Genomic DNA, 18,387 nt, shown 5'->3' on the forward strand with positions numbered 1-18,387 from the left:
ACACCAGCTGGGAGGCCATGAGTCTTACTTTCCTCAGCAATTGTATTGTGAAGTCAATATCAATTAGTATTTAGGCTAATAGAATTTAGAGTTTGTAGGTGTTTTAATATTAGATAAAGGAGGAATTCTAGTTAATGTAGGAGTCCTTAATGAAAAAAGATTTATAATGACTAGTTTGTTAGAATCTTTATTTAATTAGAATATTAGATTTTTTATTAGATTAGAATTTTTTTTGAATAGTTTAATTCCTTAATTATCTAGGACTTGAAGCTTATAAATAGACTTATAATCTTAAACATTATACACAAGTTGAGAGAGATATAGAGAAGAGCTAGAAAAGTATATCTTCTAAAAAAACTCTTAATAAAATATCATTCATCTCATTCTTCTTCTGATTCTTTAGCTTTGTTCTTATGTTTGTTCTTATAAATTAGCTATCACATCCTATCCTTTTTTTTTTCCAACAAGTGGTATCAGAGCTTAGGTTTAATTATTGAATGACCAATTCAATTTTTCCACTTCAATATCCTAGATTGACAAAGAACATCTATCAAACTTCGTGTATTCAAGTAAAAGTTTGGCTAGGTTCCTAAGATGTATGGGAAACAGTTGAAAATGGCTTTTAGAAGCTTATAGATGGAGCAATGTTGACTTCAACCCAAAGAGAGGCTGTGTAAAAGGCACAAAAGAAGGATCAACTAGCACTAACAATCATCCACCAATGTCTGGATGACGCCACTTTTGAGATAGTGGCTAACACAACCACTGCCAAGCAAGCATGAGAAGTTTTGCTAGAATCAAACCAAAGAGCTAATAATGTAAAAAAGGTACGTTTACCAAACCTATATGGTGACTTTGAAAAGTTACATATGCTTGAATCAGAGAATATTTCAGAATACTTTGCAAGAGTATTGGCCATATATAATCAAATGAAAAGATATGGGGAGAAGATGGAAGAGACGTGTGGTAGAGAAGATCCTACGCTCGCTGCAAAAGAAGTTTCATTATATGGTGGTCGCAATAGAGAAGTCGTAAAATATGGATTTTCTTTCAATACAAGGTCTCATAGGGAAATTACAAGCTCATAAGAAAAGTGTCAACAAGATTCAAGAGGATGTGGGTGTATAAACAATTTTTTCAAAACAATATGGTTCTGCATATTTCTAAGGAGAAGGAGAAAGAGGATGATTTGGTAGAGGAGGTCGAGGCAGCCTCAATAGATCAAATAGTCGAACAAATGAAGAGAACCGGTTGATGAGTTCAATTAGCAGTAGCAATTCAAGATCCAGATTTGACAACAAGTTTGACAAATCAAAAGTTAAATGCTATAATTATCAAAATACACGTCATTATGCTAGGGATTGCTGTAGTCCAACCAAGAGGGTTGAGGAGAATGCAAATCTTATGGTAGAAGAAAACAATGAAGTCACTCTATTACTAGTGCATAATGAGAAAATGCAAGAAAAAGAAAACATGTGGTACCTAGATAATAAAGCCAGTAAACACGTGTGGAAACAAAGACAAGTTCATGGAGCTTGATGAAGCAATTAGAGGTGATGTCATTTTTGCAGATCATTCAAAGGTTGTCATCAAAGGAAAAGGTACGATATTGATTAAATTAAAAGATAAAAATCATTAATTTATTAGTGATGTCTATTATACACCAAAGGTGAAAAGCAATATATTGAGCTTAGGAAAATTGTTGGAGAAGGGGTATGAGATAAAGATGAAAGATTGTACTTTGACATTACTTGAAACTAAAAGAGATATGATTACAAAAGTAGTCATGACAAAGAATAAAATGTTCTTGCTAAACATAGAAATGGATGTGTCTAAATGCTTAAATGATGGTGAGAAATATGACCTCTTACCAATTCTTGATGAAGAGGAGGAAAGATATGAAGATCATCAAGAACCTATAGTCACACCTCCACAAACACCAACGAGCTCAACTTCTTGTTTTTCTTCTAGTGACTCAAGTAATAACACTCCAGCAAGAAAGGTGAGGAGTCTTGATGACTTATATGAGGTAATTAATCCTTTTCAAATGATGGAATACGAAAAACACCAATACTATTAAGGCAGGACATTGTGAAGAGAAAGAAAAGATGAAAGAATAATGACAGTTGATATTGAGGGGGAGTGTTGAAATTCAATATCAATTAGGATTTAGGCTAATAGGATTTAAAGTTTATAGGAGTTTTAATATTAGCTAAAGGAGGAATCCTAGTTAATGTAGGAGTCCTTGATGAAGAATGATTTATAATAGACTAGTTTGTTAGAATCCTTATTTAATTAGATGCTAGATTCTTTATTAGATTATATTTTCCTTTAAAAAGTTTAATTCCTTGATTATCTAGGACTTGGGGCTTATAAATAGGCTTGAAATCTTAATCATTATACACAAGTTGAGAGAGATATAGAGAAGAGCTAGAAATGTGTATCTTTTAAGAAAACTCTTAATAAAATATCATTCAACCCATTCTTTTTCTTATTCTTTAGCTTTATTCTTATGTTTGTTTTTATAAATTAGCTACCACACCCTATCCTTCTTTTCCAATATTGTGGCATCGGCTTGAACTCACACGCTGTTATCGTCAATATCAATGCTAATAGACCAAAGCTTTGCAAGGTCGATAACAATGAAAGGTTGCTCAATTTCAGATACATATACAAGCATCGATGACATTGTCTCTAGCGAGGCCATATTTTCTAAACATGGACCCTTGTGCACCTCACTAGTACAAACACCAGTTGGGAGGCCATGAGTCTTACTTTCCTCAGCAATTCTATTGTGAAGCTCACCAGTTGTGGCACCGGCCTGAACTCACACGTTGTTATTGTCGTTATCAATGCTAATAAATCGAAGCTTTATAAGGTCAACAATAATGAAAGGCTACTCAATCTAGATACATAAGAGACTCCTTTGTAGTCAAGGCCTCCACTAAGGACTTAAGGTGAATTCCAAGTCTTTTAACCAAAAAACAACAGTTTGTATGTGGGGTTCTTACAATGGTGAGGAAATAAATTCAGGTTTCAGTGTTGCATGCAATGCCCATCTCTCCTTCTTCATGATGGAAGAAAATTAGTGTAGTATGCATAGCTAAAAAAAAAGAAAATTTGAGAGAAATGCAAACCTCCTCTTCAAGAAAACCATTTAGAAACCTGACTTGACATCCATTTGGTAGATCTTCCATCTATTTTAGGTGGCTGTGGAAATTATTGGTCAAATGATCTCCAATCTAGCAACTGGGGTAAAAACTTCATCATAGTCAATCCTTTACTTTTGACTATAGCCTTTTGCTACCAATCTCACCTTGTACCTCTCCACTTCTCCTTCGATATTCTTCTTTCTTTGTAGATTCACTTAGCTCCTATTAGCTTTTTTTTTCTTTTGGTCTAAGAATTAATTTTCATGTGCCATTTTTCTCAATTGATGTAATTTTCTCATCCATAGAAATTCTCCTCTTTTCACCCTTAATTACTTTTCTCAAACACTATAGTTTCACATATGAAAAGATGACAATATCGTGTTAGATCATCATCAATTGGATTAATTATCTCATAAAAGTCTTCAAGTCTCCTCATCTTTCTTGGTGGACTAAGTAGGCTTCCACCATTTTAACTTCCACTAGAAGAAGAAGATAAAAATGAAGTTGAGTTTATTGGTGATTATGGAGGTGTAACTAGTTCTTGATGATCTTCATATCTTTTCCTCTCTTCATCAAGAATTGATAGCAAGTCATACTTCTCATTATTTTCTACCCTTTAATCTCATGCTCTTTCTTTATCAAATTCGACATCCCTGTTAATCACCTTATTTCCTTTGTTGGGGTTGTAAGGCTTGTATTCTTTGGACTTTTGATCATAGCCCACAAAGATCATCATTTTATTTTTGTCATCTACCTTGGTCTTTACTTGCTTATGTACATGCACATAACCAATAATTCCAAACACTTTCAAGTAAGTAGCATTTAGCTTTCTTTCATTCCATGTCTCTTGTGAAGTCACGTCATTTAAACCTTTTGTAGGACACCTAGTTGATAAGTAAACAACACAATCTACAATTTCAGCCCAAAACTCTTTTGGCATCTTCTTGGTTTTGAGCATGTTTCTCGCCATATCATGAATGCTTCTATTCTTTCTCTTTACCATGCCATTTTGTTGTGGGGATCTAGGCACTAGTAGGAGTCTTTGTATACCATAATCTTTATAAAAATCATTAAACTTATTAGAACAAAATCTACCTCTCCTATTTGTCTTAAGTGATTTTATAAAATAACCATTTTTTTTCAACTAATGCCATAAACTTTTTTAAAAATTAAATACATTAGACTTTTGTTTTAAGAAGTATACCTACATTTTTCTACTATAATCATCATTAAAAAATGGAAAATATAATTTTTTTTACCAAATAAGCATAGTTGAATAGGACCACATACGTTTGCATGTATCTTTTATAAGGGTTAACTTTCTCTAGATATAGACTCTTTTGGAAAGCTCTTGCAGAATTGTTTACCCACTAAATATTCTTCACACAACTGATTTGGATGTTCAATGGATGATAGACCCTTCAAATATCTCTTTTTGCATCATCATCTTTAAGTTGTCAAAACTTGCATACCCAAGTCTCATATGCCAAAGCCATGTCTCATTTTTCACACATGTCTTTAGGTATTTAGGCATATTTATCTCTATATTTAGTGTCGCACCCGACATCGCGGCGGCCCTAAAAAATAATCTTTGATTATGGAAAAAAGAACAGATTTATGGCATCTTGTTCTTTTAGGGGAAAAGGTCTTGTTTGAGGAGTCGCCACCTAGTATTATGGTCACTAGGAACCCTAACTGGTCAACAGAGATTCTATGGCCCGGGATTGGTTACGTAAAAAGGAAGATATTATCACCCCTTAAACGTTCTGCCTGAGGCAGACTGCATTGCTGGTTTTGTCTTAAATTGCTAAACATTTATTCGCTTATGTTATGATGATCTGTTTATAATATTCCTGACTCTGGTGCCAATGAATATTCAAGCTCGAATAATTCCAACTCTGGCGTTGGTAAAAATTTGTAGCTACGAAAAATTAGATCAATATTTTTTATTCCCTACTCTAGCGCCAGTGAATAAATAAATTGATTTTTACGCATGCACATATTTTTTATTTTTCTAAATAAAATAAAATACACCGAATAAAAATAATATAAATTTAAACCAATATTTTTATTCCTGACTCTGGCGTCAGTGAATAAACCAATAAATTTACATTATTTTTATTCATGCATACACATTTTTTATTTTTTCTACTTTTTTACTTTTCTTTTTTTTTTCTTTTTTTATTTTTTTTTATTTTTTTGGGCTGGGCCTAGCTCAGCCCACATGGACTGGGCTAGGCCCAGCCAGCCCGGCCAGGTCACTGGCCCAAGCCAGTGACCCAGTTAGGCAAAGACACGCACAACGCTGCGTAAGGGCTAATTAAAATGCACGGCAACAGTGTCCAATGAATTAAGTTGTAGAAAGGGAAAGGATGAGCTTACCTGGTCTATGAGGCGATGGAGATGGTGGCGAAGCTCTGACTTGCCGACTACATCCTCTGCTCTGCTCCTTCTCCTGCTTTCCTTTGTTTCCTTTTGATTATGTGCCCGTATACTTTAGTTTTCCCGCAGCTCCTGAGATGATGAAAGTGTCGGCTTTCAGTGATGTTTTTTTGGGCGTTTTCTTTTTCTACAGGGATGTCTGCAAAGATGAAGGCAATGGCCTTAGGCTGAGTTTTTTTAGCTATGGTTTTCGGTTCGTGCTCATCCAATCTCCCCTCCTGCTAGCCTCTTTTGTTTCTTGGGATTTCCTCTGTTTGCTCCCCTGGTTTTGTTTTTGTCTTACCCCAGTTCTGTGACCCCTGCTCAGGACAAAGGAGATGGTAATAAAAGCATGATGTCCTGCTCGTTGAACGTGAGCTCCCTCTGGTTTCTCTCTGTTTTTTTTAGTTTCTTCTTCCTCTATTTTCTTCTTCCTATCCTCAGTTCTGCCCCCAATTTTTTCTTTTTCTCCCGTTCGTCGCTTTTTCCTCTCTTTTTTCTCCGGTCCCCCTAGTTTTTGTGGTTTTTCGAGTCTGGGTTTTAGCTTCTCCACTCCCCTGTCTACTGGGTTTTTCTTCTCTCTTTCTGTTCAGTTCCCTTTCAGTTTTTTTCTTTTTCTCCTCTCAGTCTTGCCCCCTTGAGAGTTTGCCTTTGCCCAGCTTTTATAAGGCCAGAGATCGATTGGCGCTGTAACGGTCGCCTCCTAAATGCCATGTAACTGGCCGCCTTCCATGATCAAACGTAAGCGTTGCTGCCAACGGATGAAACGTCTCTGCCTTAATGGCGGAGCCGTTGCAGAGCAAGAAGACGGTGAACAGTCTCTGCAATACGACTCCGTTTTCCAGTTCTAAAGGCTGCTTTCAATTTGGTCCTTGTAATTCTTGTAATTTTGCAATCAAGCCCCTGGTTAAAATGTAATTGGATCCTTGCATTTCTGTGCTAAATAAGATAGTTTTCACACATGTCTTTAGGTATTTAGGCATATTTATCTCTATATTTAGCAAAACTATCTTATTTTTTTTCATAGTTACCTCTGCAATTATAGTTCCATGAGTATTAAGTAATGTCAATGTGCTATTTTTCATCTTAATTTTATAATCATTCTTCAATAATTATCTCAAATTCAATATATTACTTTTTATAGTTAGGATATAATAAACATCAACAATAAATTGATGACTAACGTTTTTCATTTAAATCAAAATCGTACCTTTCCATTTGATGGAAACCTTTGAATGATCTATAAAGGTGACATTATCTTTAATTAATTCATCAAGCTCTATAAACTTGTCTTTATCTCCATACATGTAATTGCTTGCTCTATTGTCTAGATACCACATGTTTTCTTAGGTTTTTATTTTTTGCATCATAGACTAGTAATAGGGTAGCTTCTTACTCCCACTCTACTACTAGATTGACATTCTCTTCAACTTTTTTGGTTAGATTCCAGTAATCCCTAGTATAATGACCTATTCTTTGACAATTATAACACTTAATTTTTGTTTGTCAAACCGAGTTCTTAGATTGCTATTGTTAGTGGAACCTGTCGACTAGTTTGCTTCATTCGGTTGACTGGTTGACCTGTTGAGGCTCTTTCAACCTCCTCTTTAAAATTTGTCTCTTCCTCATCTTCCCCTGCTTTGTCTAAGTACTCTACCTTCTTAGGTGTATCTAAAGCTATCTTGAATTTCATTAACTCTTTATTCATGGGCTTGTAGTTTTCCCATGAGACTTTGAATTGTTAGAAAATTCATATTTGATGACTCCTCTGTCGCAACCACCATATAATGAAATTTCTTTTGTAGTGAGCATAAGATCTTTTTCACCACACGTGTTTCTTTTATCTTCTTTTTATATCACTTTATCTAATTGTATATGGTCAATACTCTAGCAAAGTAATCTAAAATACTCTCCGATTTAGGCATATGTAATTTTCTAAAGCTTATGGACAATAATGAAAAATAGCAAAGCTAAAGAATAAGAAGAAAATTTGAGAGGAATAAATGTTTCATTAAGTGTTTTCTCTTCTATACACCTTTTTTCTCTTTTATACTTATTCTCTATGTTTTTAATTACAAGTCTATTTATTGGCCTAAAATCCTAAATAATTAAGGAATTATACTAAGCACTTGTACTTGCAAGGAGCCAAAAATAAAAAATAAAATGACATGGGCATTTTTATATATATATAGCTCAAAACAGCAAACATTTTGGAAGTGAAATCAATCCAAGACAGGAAGAAGCCTAGGACTGGAGAAAGAAAAGAAAATATAAATACACATAGACAAGGTAGGTCCTTCCATACTTGCAGACCAAACGGATCCAAAGCAGCAAGGCAGCAACCGTGGAAAAATAGAGACAATTGACTTGGAAATACTATGGGCAAGAGAGCGTCTACTAGACAACAAAGTTCAAATGGCAGCAGCATCTTGATAAGGCAAGCTTGAGCACTCAAAATCACCCATGATAGGCATGGGCCTCACCCAATATCTTTCACTCGTTTTAATTATAGAAAGGGACCTTCCATCAATAAAAATTTAATGAATAATAATTTTATGGTCAGCCACTATTACCTCCATTATTACCCCAATAATGTGGTGGTATCTGAATTATTATGTTCCTGGGCAATAAATATATTGAGATGCCAAAATCAATCAAGAAATATATATTTTTTAATTTAAAGGGGTCATTATATAAAAGATTATTAAACATTAGAGATCCATTATTAAAAATAAACTACTTGCACCTTTAGTTAGTGTTTAATTACTATTTTAAAGTACAAGAAACAAAAATAACATATATATATATATAAGCTTTTTTTATCTAATGTTTTGAAAATGTGAATTCACTTTAAAATTGTTTTAAAATATTTTTATTTTATATTTTTATTTTCATCTCTTCAACTAAACATGCTTATATAATTTTTGTCCTCGATACCAACCGAACACAACCCTAGTTGATGTAGATTTAAAAAAAAATCATACAAAAACACTAATTTTTAATTTTATTACTAAATATAAATATTTTTTTAAGTAGTTTATTTTTGGAAGAGATTTATCATTCCTTAAATAAATCTAAAAATCAACCTGAAAACTTGAAAATAAAAGAAAAATAATAAAAATCAAAAAATAAAATTATTAAGTATATTATATAATTTTTTAAAGTTTAGAAAAAAATAAAAATAATCTTTCTTAAGAACCTCCTCCATTGTGAGTAATTGCAATAGAAAGGGAGGATAAGTCTTTTGGAAATAGATCACGAACAATGGAAAAATCTCCATTATTTCTGCTTATCAGTTACCAGAAGAGCAGTGGAGTGATCATGACAGCCTTTGGAATCTGATATGGAAACGGCAGAAGTGTGATTAATTTGCTGAAAACCTGTTGAATCATGCAAAAAGCGTAGGCGTGTTGTTTGCTACGTTATAATTCTGCATCATTATATCATATTCTGTCACAATTGAGTCTCAAATTTTTCGTCTATTATGTCTTCCATAAGATTAAACACCATGATACATTTTCTTACCATGAAAGCCTCAATCTCTCTTTCTCAGAGATGTGGCAAGGAGGAATACTCTGTTCATGTCTGAAGAAGTTATCAGGATCTACTCTGGTCTTCACTTGTACCAATCTGTAGAAGTTATCCTTGAAGTACTTGGTACCCCAAACACTTGCGTCTTCACAACTTGTGTTAGTCTTCTCGTTCATGCCCAGATCAAGATCCCTGTAATTTCCATACGCTTCCCTAGGATTCATGGAGACATAAGGTGCCATGTACTCATAAATCTTCCTAACCCAATCAATATGCTTTGCAGCATTCTCAGAAGGATCTTTCCAGCTGGTTGAGTAGTCGATCATGAATAGGTTACCCTTTCTATGAGGGTAAGGAATCTGATATTCTGAGATTTTATTCATCATTCCACCATAAGGAATCAATACCATGCTAGGATTCTCTTCTTCAAATAACCTTTCCCATAGCCCTTCAAGTGCGGTTTCAGGTATTGGTTCTTTGACATAGTCTGACTTGCCTTTCAAGTAGCGTTTGAACAAATTATTCCGTTGAAGTAAAATTTCAGGAGTTGTATTGTTGGGAAAGAAAGACATATACAGCACTGAATTGATCCAACTTGTTTCAATGCAATCCTGCTGTTGCAAGCCCAATTCAGGAAAGCTTTCTTGCATTACCTGTAGTAGTCTCTTGGTATCACCAAGAAACATAGCATCATAGGAAGTTGACATAGTTTTTTTACCTTTCTTACCAGCATTTGCCAATTGTACACTGACAGAGAGGAAGAGGTCATCGTCAAGTTTATCAGCAACTTGTTGCCATCTGTAGAGGAGCTTAGTCGCACCCTGTTCCAAAGTCTTGGCAACCCTAAAAACTGTCACTGTTGATGGAACAGGAACCAGTTTAACTTTCCAGGCAGAAATGATTCCAAAGCTGCCGCCTCCACCTCCTCTTATTGCCCAAAAAAGATCTTCTCCCATGACTTTCCGGTCAAGCACTCTTCCCTGTGCGTCTATTATACGAGCATCGATGACATTATCCGCAGCAAGGCCATATTTTCTAAACATGGAGCCATATCCACCTCCTGTAATGTGTCCACCAACACCAACACTAGGACAAACACCAGCTGGGAAGCCATGGTTTTTACTTTTCTCTGAAATTCTATAGTAAAGCTCACCAATTGTAGCTCCTGCCTGAACCCAAGCGCTATTACCATCAATGTCAATGCTGATAGAACGTAGCATGTCCAGGTCTACAACAATGAAAGGTGTGTCAATTTCAGAGACATAAGAGAGCCCCTCACGGTCATGGCCTCCACTGCGAACTCTGAGGTGAATTCCGAGCTGTTTTGAGCAAATAACTGCAGCTTGGATATGGGATTCCTCCACAGGTTTGTAAATAAGTTCTGGTTTCGGAGTCAAAGGCAGCGTGAACCTGAGATTTTGTGCTGAAGATTGTAAAATAGCAGTGAATGAAGAATTGACTGGAGAGTACAACAAAGTGGAGAATGGAAAGGACATGTCAGAATTTTTTTGGAGACATTGTAGAAAGCTATCCTGAATTGGAAGTGAAATTATCAGAGAAGGAGATAGAAGCAGGACTCCAAATATCCAAAGAGATGCATAGCTTGAAAGAATCATTCTGCCAGTTAACTTAGCACAGCCGGGATCTTTTGGCAAGGAAGATTTTGTATCCTTGGATTTTTAACTGCTGCGCGCCGACACACAACCCCACCTTAAACGTGTACACTAAAGTTTGATGTATTGTACTAATAAAAAAATTCTGGATAATCTTTTTGGTTTTTACAAATCTGAATTCGTATCTTTACCTGTCTGCATATATCGAAGTCATATTCATAAGCCAATATTTTATTTTGGATCAAAACACGTTGCCACTAATATAGACGTTATGCCTTAAACAAATATTTCTTCTACTTTTTTTTTCCCCATATAGAGTACTCATGAAGATTATAAATAAATATAGTGGCAAAATTGTAAAGAACTCAATTCCTCGAAAAATCACTGTCCCTCAATTCATTTTGACAATAAGAACCTGAGATTTTGTGCTGTGTGCAGAATAGTAGTGACTGAAGAATTGATTGGAGAGCACAACAAATTGGAAAACTAGTAGATCAATTGGTAATGGTTAGTAAAGAGTTAACAAAAAAACATTTATGATTTGAATCCTACCACTACCACTTGTATGTACTATCCCACATGTAAGAGTATCATCGCTAGATACCTCGAGTTTACAGGCTCTCCCATATAGTTTGGCTCTTGGGAGTGGTCACCTAACTATATATGAATCATGTCCAGAAATGTGTCATATATATATATATATATATATATATATATAAACATGAGAAAAAAATGAAAATTCAGAATTTTTCAAGAGGAAATTTAGAAAACTATCAAAAAATAAGGAGAAGCGAGACTAGAAAATCAAAAGAAAGAATCATTGTGCACGTTTTAGCTTCTTTACCAACCTTGATTTATTAGATAACTTTGGTTACTATACTAAAACAAAAGAGATAAAGATAATATAAATAAAGAAGGCAAGATAAAGAATATGAAGATAAAATTGTGTTTGATAATAATATATAAGGCAAAGTAATTGTCTTTGTATCTTATTAATTTGGTTATGGTAAATAGTATAAAATAAAATATGAAAAATTATATTTTTTTCCTTAATGTAATATAATATAATATGATATGTTGGCTAGGATCATGGACTTGCATCTTGGCTAGTATAATGGGATTTGTTGCTCCTATAATCATGTCTAATCTATGTGCTACACAAGTATGGGATATGATGTTGTTGCAATTATGTTTTCATTTCTTTTAAAGCTCCCTCATTTTCTATATAAATACCCGTAAGGACATGTAGAATAAACACAATAATATATAAGAAGTCTTTTTTGTTTTCTCTCTAGCATGCAAACTTTTCTTTTATAAACTATCATGAGGATAATCAACACAACATGTTTGATGTCTATGTATTTCGTAGACACGTTGTTGATTGTGAAATTATCCTACATATTGAAAACACCTTGTTTGATGGCTCTATATTTCCAAGACTCTGCTGCATATATTGGTGGGAAACTTAAAAATTGAAGTTGTTAGATGAAATTTCAATAATTCTTGACTACTTGGTCATTAAAATATAATATCATATCAAAGAACCATTTGAACTTAAAACTTTAAATTATTAAGTGAGATTTCAAGTTAGGATCTATTAAGAAAAAAAAACAAAAATGTGTAGGGAAAATATTGTTCACCTATACTCATAAACATTGTGGCTTACTATAGTAAAACACTTTTTTTTTTGCATTTTAGTCCTTTTTTTGCTTCAATTATTGAATTTTCTTTCTTTTTAAATTACTCATTAGATTGTGTGTTTATTGAGATTTAGAGTTGATAATTTATTTTATAAAAAAAAAATCTCAGCATTGAGTTAATGCTAAATTTCATATAAAAAAAGAATTTAATGTTATTGTTTTGATGAAAGTTAAAACCAAGAAAGCAAAATTGAAAACAAGACAAAAGAGTAGCCCCTTGTTGCTTTAAATAGATGTGATTTGACCTTTATGATTTTTTCTTTAGTCATCAAAATATCTTTATTTTAATTTTGTCTATTGATTTGTGTTGATTAGGATTATTTTTTTTGATAATTTATTTTGACATACTCTTTTATTTGTACTCTCTACTATATCAAATAATTATCCTGATATTAGATTGATAATTGATTTTGCAAGAAATTGTTTGGATTCTTCATTTTTTAAAAAATCAAGAGTAATTAAACTAAAATTAAATAATAGATAAACATTGAAGCCTGAGGAAAGAATGACATAGAGAGCAAATAGGAGTGAAAGAGAGGAAAGAAGAATGGGTTGCTATATTGAGTTAGTTAGAGATGAAGCCAAACAAATATTTTGATATTGGGTTGGTGCTCGATTTTATATTTATCTATTTTTTATATCATATGGTTAAATAAATAATAGTTTTGAAAAAAAAAAACCAAGTTATCAATCCTAGTGGGGTCTATAACCTAGTTCGTGAGTTTAGCAAGTTGATCCGGTTTGTGAGTTTAACCGATTTACCAACCAAACCCTATATGCCTTTTTTTCCTTTAATTTTTTTAATTAATTTTTTTTTTCAATCATGTATTTTTTTTTCCTTTGATTTGCTTTTTGTAGAATTACTATGGAATAAAAAAAATATCTCAGTATTGGGTTGATGTTCAATTTTGATATCATATATTTTTTTATTTTATAATTAAATAAAAATAGTTTAAATTGTTAAACCTGAGAGAGTCCATGACCAGGGACGTACGCGAGTTGACTAAGATCGATCCAATATTTTTTTTGTCTTAATATTTTCTTTAAAAATGTTTTCATCTTAATAAAAATATTTTTTTAAAAAAAAGTTGAGGCATGTTTTTACCTATCATTCGAGTTTTTTTGGACTCTTGAAGTTGATCTATTCATCTTGGAACAACTCCTACATGGTTTAATTTGAAACTCAAACTAGATAAAGAACCAGATCTAGAGGTTTCAAGATTGATATGCTTCATTAGATTTAATGATATTGCCAAAAAATTCTCTACAACTTTGACATTTGTTTTTTACATTTAAAATTTTTTTTGGTCTGACATGCGATGGAGTGCGGGTTAATGAACTAGTTATAAGTAACTCTAAAATATGTGGGGTAACATAGTCTTTTCATAGGAACACATCGATTATTATCTAATTGTTTGGGTCATAAGTGTGTTTTCACATTGTTTTGCAACAAGGTAATGCCTAAAATAATCTTAAGAGTGAAAAAAAAGAAAAAGAAATGGTGTCTAGGCACTACATTGATATTTCTATTGATTTATTTAAGTTTAACGCGAGTTGTTTTTGTGTTTTTTATGTCCTTTTACAAAACTGATTCATTTTCAATTTTATTCTTTAATATTTGATTTAAAAAAAAAAAACTGGTCTTTGTGTGTTTTTTTTTTTTGCTTTTCATTATATGGGGTTTTCACAATCCTCTATCCATGTTCATGAGGTTAGCAAGTTAATCTGGATTAGCTCAGATTTTTTTTTATTATTTTTTTGAAGATTGCTTTTTTTTTTTTAGTTTTATTGTTGAGCATCTTTTTATTGAGTTTTGCTTTGATGTTTTTTTAGGTTTGTCTTCTATATGATTAGTCTCAGCCTTATGACTACGGTCACTAATTTCAAAAGTTAACATGAATTTATTTTGGTTTTTTTAGATCTTTTTTAAAATTAATTTTTTTTAATTTCATCCTTAAATATTTATTTTTTTACGAATTGATTTTCTTGCCCTTTGTTTTCACTTTCCTTTTTAAAGAGCTATCTCAATCTTGTATCCATGGTCATGAGGTTAGCAGGTAACCCTAGTTAACCCTAATTATTTTTTTGTTGTTTTTTTTAAAAGAAAATTAAAATTCATTCAGAATTGTTAGATGGTTGGAAGTTATAGTTTTATTCAGTTCATCCTTAACTTTTTATGATTGAGAATCTTTTATATCCAAAAATATATTGGAAAAGCTAATGTATTAATTTTTTTTATTTGAAAGGAAAAAATATTATCCAACCTATTACGAAGTGCTACTCAAATAGCTAGTATTCTATAACAAATTAAATCATGGTTGTTTGTGGGATTTGGAAGGCCAATCATTTTGCTTGTCGGCGATTCTCTTCAGTATGTGTGCAGAGCTCTGAAGAGGGGATTGACATACGGTACAGGCTTTTGATTTGAAACCAACATGATCAATTTACAGTATTCGATCAATTCTTTATCCCTGTAAGAACTTGCTCAAGAGAAGACTGCACTGTAATACCAGTTTCTTTAAGCTATGAGAAATCACTAGAATTGTTCCAACTTCAAATTATGACAAACATCCAAATAATACAGACATGTGATAATCAAAATATTTACAGAAGTACTATAATTTTTAAAATTTCCAACTGCATAATTGCTTTCTACTGCTGTTGGTCTGTAACTATGTATGGAATATCAGTAAATTCCCAAAATATTTAACAGGGGCACCTCAAACCTCCTCCAAGAAATCTCTACTTGTATACTATACTTTCCATTTACCCAGTTTAGTATATTACTTTAATTAATGGGGATATATTTTAATTTCATTAGGGGGCAGGTCAAAGTTCAGTATGAACAATGTGGTCGCTGTTGGAATCTGCAAGCTCATCAATTTCTGTCTCCTCGTTGAGAATGTAGTTTTGGGAAAGTTCTGTCTCTTTGTCATGGGAAGTTAAGCAGTCGGCTGAAGGGTGAACGATGCCATATCCAAAACCTTCCGCCGAATTGCAGTAGGTCTCTACTGTGCTATCCTCCATCTCTAAGTTGACGTTACTCAGGACTATGTTGCTGCAAGGAACTGAGTCACTGCAGGCAAATGTCATTGCTTTTTCACTCTTTGTAGTCCCACTAATATTGCGATACATGATCTCGCTAATTTTTACTGCTGATGTCTAACAAAAGAAAAGCACAGAATTTGATAATTTTTCAGAATTCTGATAACATGACTAAGATGGTTATTAAGAGTAAAGTGTCTGATGTATCTAGTAAAAATAATGGAATTGAGCTTGGAATATGTACCTTGTTTTGGCAGGATGCTGGAGAATCGCAGTAGAATTGGTCGATAATGATGGGGTTATCGACATTGTCCATCCTCACATTTTCAAAACGTACCCCGCGAACATAACCATTACCTCCCTGCAGCATATAAAGGATGTCAGCAGGGGATTTTAGATGCATAATCCATCAAACATTCCTCAAATATTGTATGAAAACATCATTTAAACACTTCCTTTAAAATCAAAACAGTTACAACCATGTCCTCGAGTATTACCTGCCAAGTCTTAATCCTGACGCCATTGGTTGTCTCACTGATAAATGCAGTATCCAGGACCACCTTAGCGACTATGCCTGTTGAGTTGTCCTTCCCAAGACTTCCAATGCTGAGTGACAGAATTAAAAAAGAAAAAAAGAAAAAAAAGGTTAATAATGAAAATTAAGAATTTCAGTCCCATCTCTTCTGTACTCAATTGTATAGAACAATGGTAAAATCTGGCCTATAATTTCTCTTTTTGTGGGATTTGGCATGATATCTAGAATTTCATATTGAACTCAACCTGACTCCATGTCCAGGTCCACAATATATCCTCTTCATCTTAATACCGGAGCTACCGTTAACAATTGAGATGCAATCATCACCTGAATATTCCATAGAATCAACAAAATATAAAACCAGTCAGCATGTTTACCAATAACACTCACCTCCCTATTCTAGTTCCGATTTTCTGTACTAACAAAAAATATAAGACTAAAAAAATGGGGTTGAGGTCTGAAAACCTGTTCCAATTTTGCAGTCCTGGAGAACAACATTAGTTGATTGAGTAATATGGATTCCATCAGTGTTTGGACTGTCTCCGGGAGCTGAAACACTAACTTGAGATATTCGCACGGATGCTGACTTGGAAATCACAAAATGCATCTGCTGGCTGTTCTTGATAGTAAGACCTTTTACCTTCACTGATGAGCTTGAATCAATGGTTAATGCCTGCGAAGGCCTCATTTGTTTATATACCACATAATCTCTACAGTTGTTTTGGAAGGATGCATAATATAATTAAGGGAAAAATATCCTTACCGTCGGTGCTCCTCTGCAAGGCTGTGAAGAAATAAAATAAATATTAATGAAAGTTTTGTTTAATTCAAGCATGGAAAATACTATAGACTAAGATTTTTGAATAATCACATTGGTCTTGTTCTTTTTGCAAGATGACGCCCACCATTTGCTGCCTGAACCATCAATAACTCCATTTCCTTGGAAGAGGACTCCGTTCAGCTTAGAGAACTCAAGCCATTGTCGAGAAAGATCGGGGTCCCAGTTCTTAGGCTCATCAGGTGCTACAATTGTTCCATCTATCTGTAAAATCATAATAACAAAGACATGTTAAACGTAAGATGACGACGCAACTGGTTCGAGAACATAAGTACTCATCTGCCAACACAGTACTGACAACAATTTATGAAATATAAATTTGGTATGCAACCTTTTGAAGCAACGTAGCAAGTTACCTGGATGACAAATCTATCTTCACAAGGGCCTTTAAATCTTGTTGCATTAACTAAATAATGGTGTTCGGAAGGAACCAAGAAAACTGATTCTGGTGTAGCACAAGCAGTTTCCCAAGCTTTCACAAAGGCCTGGCAATATCACAACAGAACATATAATCTGGTCAGGGCAATCGGCTTATGTGTCAATGATACCTATTTAGCTTAGGGTCAGAAGACATAAATTTGGAGAATGTATGAGATTGAAAATGTGGACTTCATATGGAAAGATCAATCACTAAAGTGTGTGAATTATGGAAAAGCTTTTGAAGTTATTCTAAGAATTCAAATATGCACCTGGGTGTCATCAGAAATTCCATCTCCAACAGCACCAAAGCTATCAACATTAACAAGAACCTTGCCACCACGTTCACTTGTCCAAGACGGGATATCGAAAAGTACCACATCATTTTCTTCATCTATCTCAAAGCTTTCGAGCTCCTCAAGAATGGCAAAGTTGTTAAACACCATGTTTTCAGCAACTCCATTAGCCAATATGAGCAAACCAAGCAAGGTAATGATGAATAATATGTCCATGATTGTCTAATCTGAATGTCTTACTTGAATGATTGATTGATATAAATTGTTCCAAACATTGGATTTTAATTTATATTTGAAGATTAGGTTTGGAAATGAAGGTTTATGGGCCATGTGGCTTGGCTTAAAAGTTCACGAAGGAGCAACATTTTTTTACGAGCACTAAACTTAAAGTAAAAGTGAAATAAGAGTTCTTTGCTTTACTTTTCAACCAATAAATTCAAGTGCACTTTCTGTTTTTGGCTTGTCTTAGTTTCCAAGCAGTAGTGACTGATGACTCCAAAGCTAGCTCCTCACCTCCTCTAATGGCCCAAAACAGAACTTTGTCTGTCATGATCAGCTCTTCCATGAACATGATCACTTATATGAGCCTCGATGACATTTCTGCAGCAAGGCATTTATGCACCTTCAGTCCTGTATATGTTAAAGTTCACTGATAATGGCCCCTGCCTTGGTTTCCATCATGCACTGGTTGGATCCCTTGGCTGAGAAGAGTCTGAGCATTTGTCTGAGCAGACCTATGCTTGGATCCCATCATTAACATCTCTTTAGTCCAGCCAGTATCACTTGGTCAGGAGTCTCTATCATATTTTTGTTGGCTTGTTTTGCTATGAGAGGCTGAA

The 18,387-nt window shown here is 33.8% G+C and overlaps 2 protein-coding genes across 2 annotated transcripts; both read right to left on the reverse strand.

The window, feature by feature from the left end:
* Positions 1-8,912: 8,912 nt before the first annotated feature.
* On the reverse strand, positions 8,913-10,720 carry LOC133697551 (monolignol oxidoreductase AtBBE-like 15). Its single transcript, XM_062120186.1, has 2 exons — positions 9,099-10,720; positions 8,913-9,003 (listed from the first exon to the last, which is right to left on the reverse strand). Coding segments are annotated over exons 1-2 (1,623 nt in total). The 3' UTR covers positions 8,913-9,002.
* A 4,230-nt stretch (positions 10,721-14,950) lies between these two features.
* Positions 14,951-17,813, reverse strand: LOC133700220 (probable polygalacturonase At1g80170). Its single transcript, XM_062123767.1, has 9 exons — positions 17,525-17,813; positions 17,192-17,320; positions 16,869-17,039; positions 16,761-16,781; positions 16,463-16,670; positions 16,243-16,324; positions 15,960-16,068; positions 15,707-15,823; positions 14,951-15,579 (listed from the first exon to the last, which is right to left on the reverse strand). The coding sequence occupies exons 1-9, from the start codon at positions 17,762-17,764 to the stop codon at positions 15,247-15,249; spliced, it is 1,410 nt and encodes a 469-aa protein (XP_061979751.1). The 5' UTR covers positions 17,765-17,813; the 3' UTR covers positions 14,951-15,246.
* Between the last annotated feature and the right edge of the window lie 574 nt (positions 17,814-18,387).

Source organism: Populus nigra, chromosome 1 (assembly GCF_951802175.1).
Source record: "Populus nigra chromosome 1, ddPopNigr1.1, whole genome shotgun sequence".
In the NCBI taxonomy this organism is placed as follows: domain Eukaryota; kingdom Viridiplantae; phylum Streptophyta; class Magnoliopsida; order Malpighiales; family Salicaceae; genus Populus; species Populus nigra.

Coding starts and splice junctions, on each gene's coding strand:
- LOC133700220 (XM_062123767.1), bottom strand. CDS start 17,764: ATGGACATATTATTCATCATTACCTTGCTTGGTTTGCTCATATTGGCT. Junction 17,321..17,524: donor GAATTTCTGATGACACCCAG/GTGCATATTTGA, acceptor TGATATTGCCAG/GCCTTTGTGAAAGCTTGGGA. Junction 16,325..16,462: donor GGACTGCAAAATTGGAACAG/GTTTTCAGACCT, acceptor TGGAATATTCAG/GTGATGATTGCATCTCAATT.
- LOC133697551 (XM_062120186.1), bottom strand. CDS start 10,720: ATGATTCTTTCAAGCTATGCATCTCTTTGGATATTTGGAGTCCTGCTT.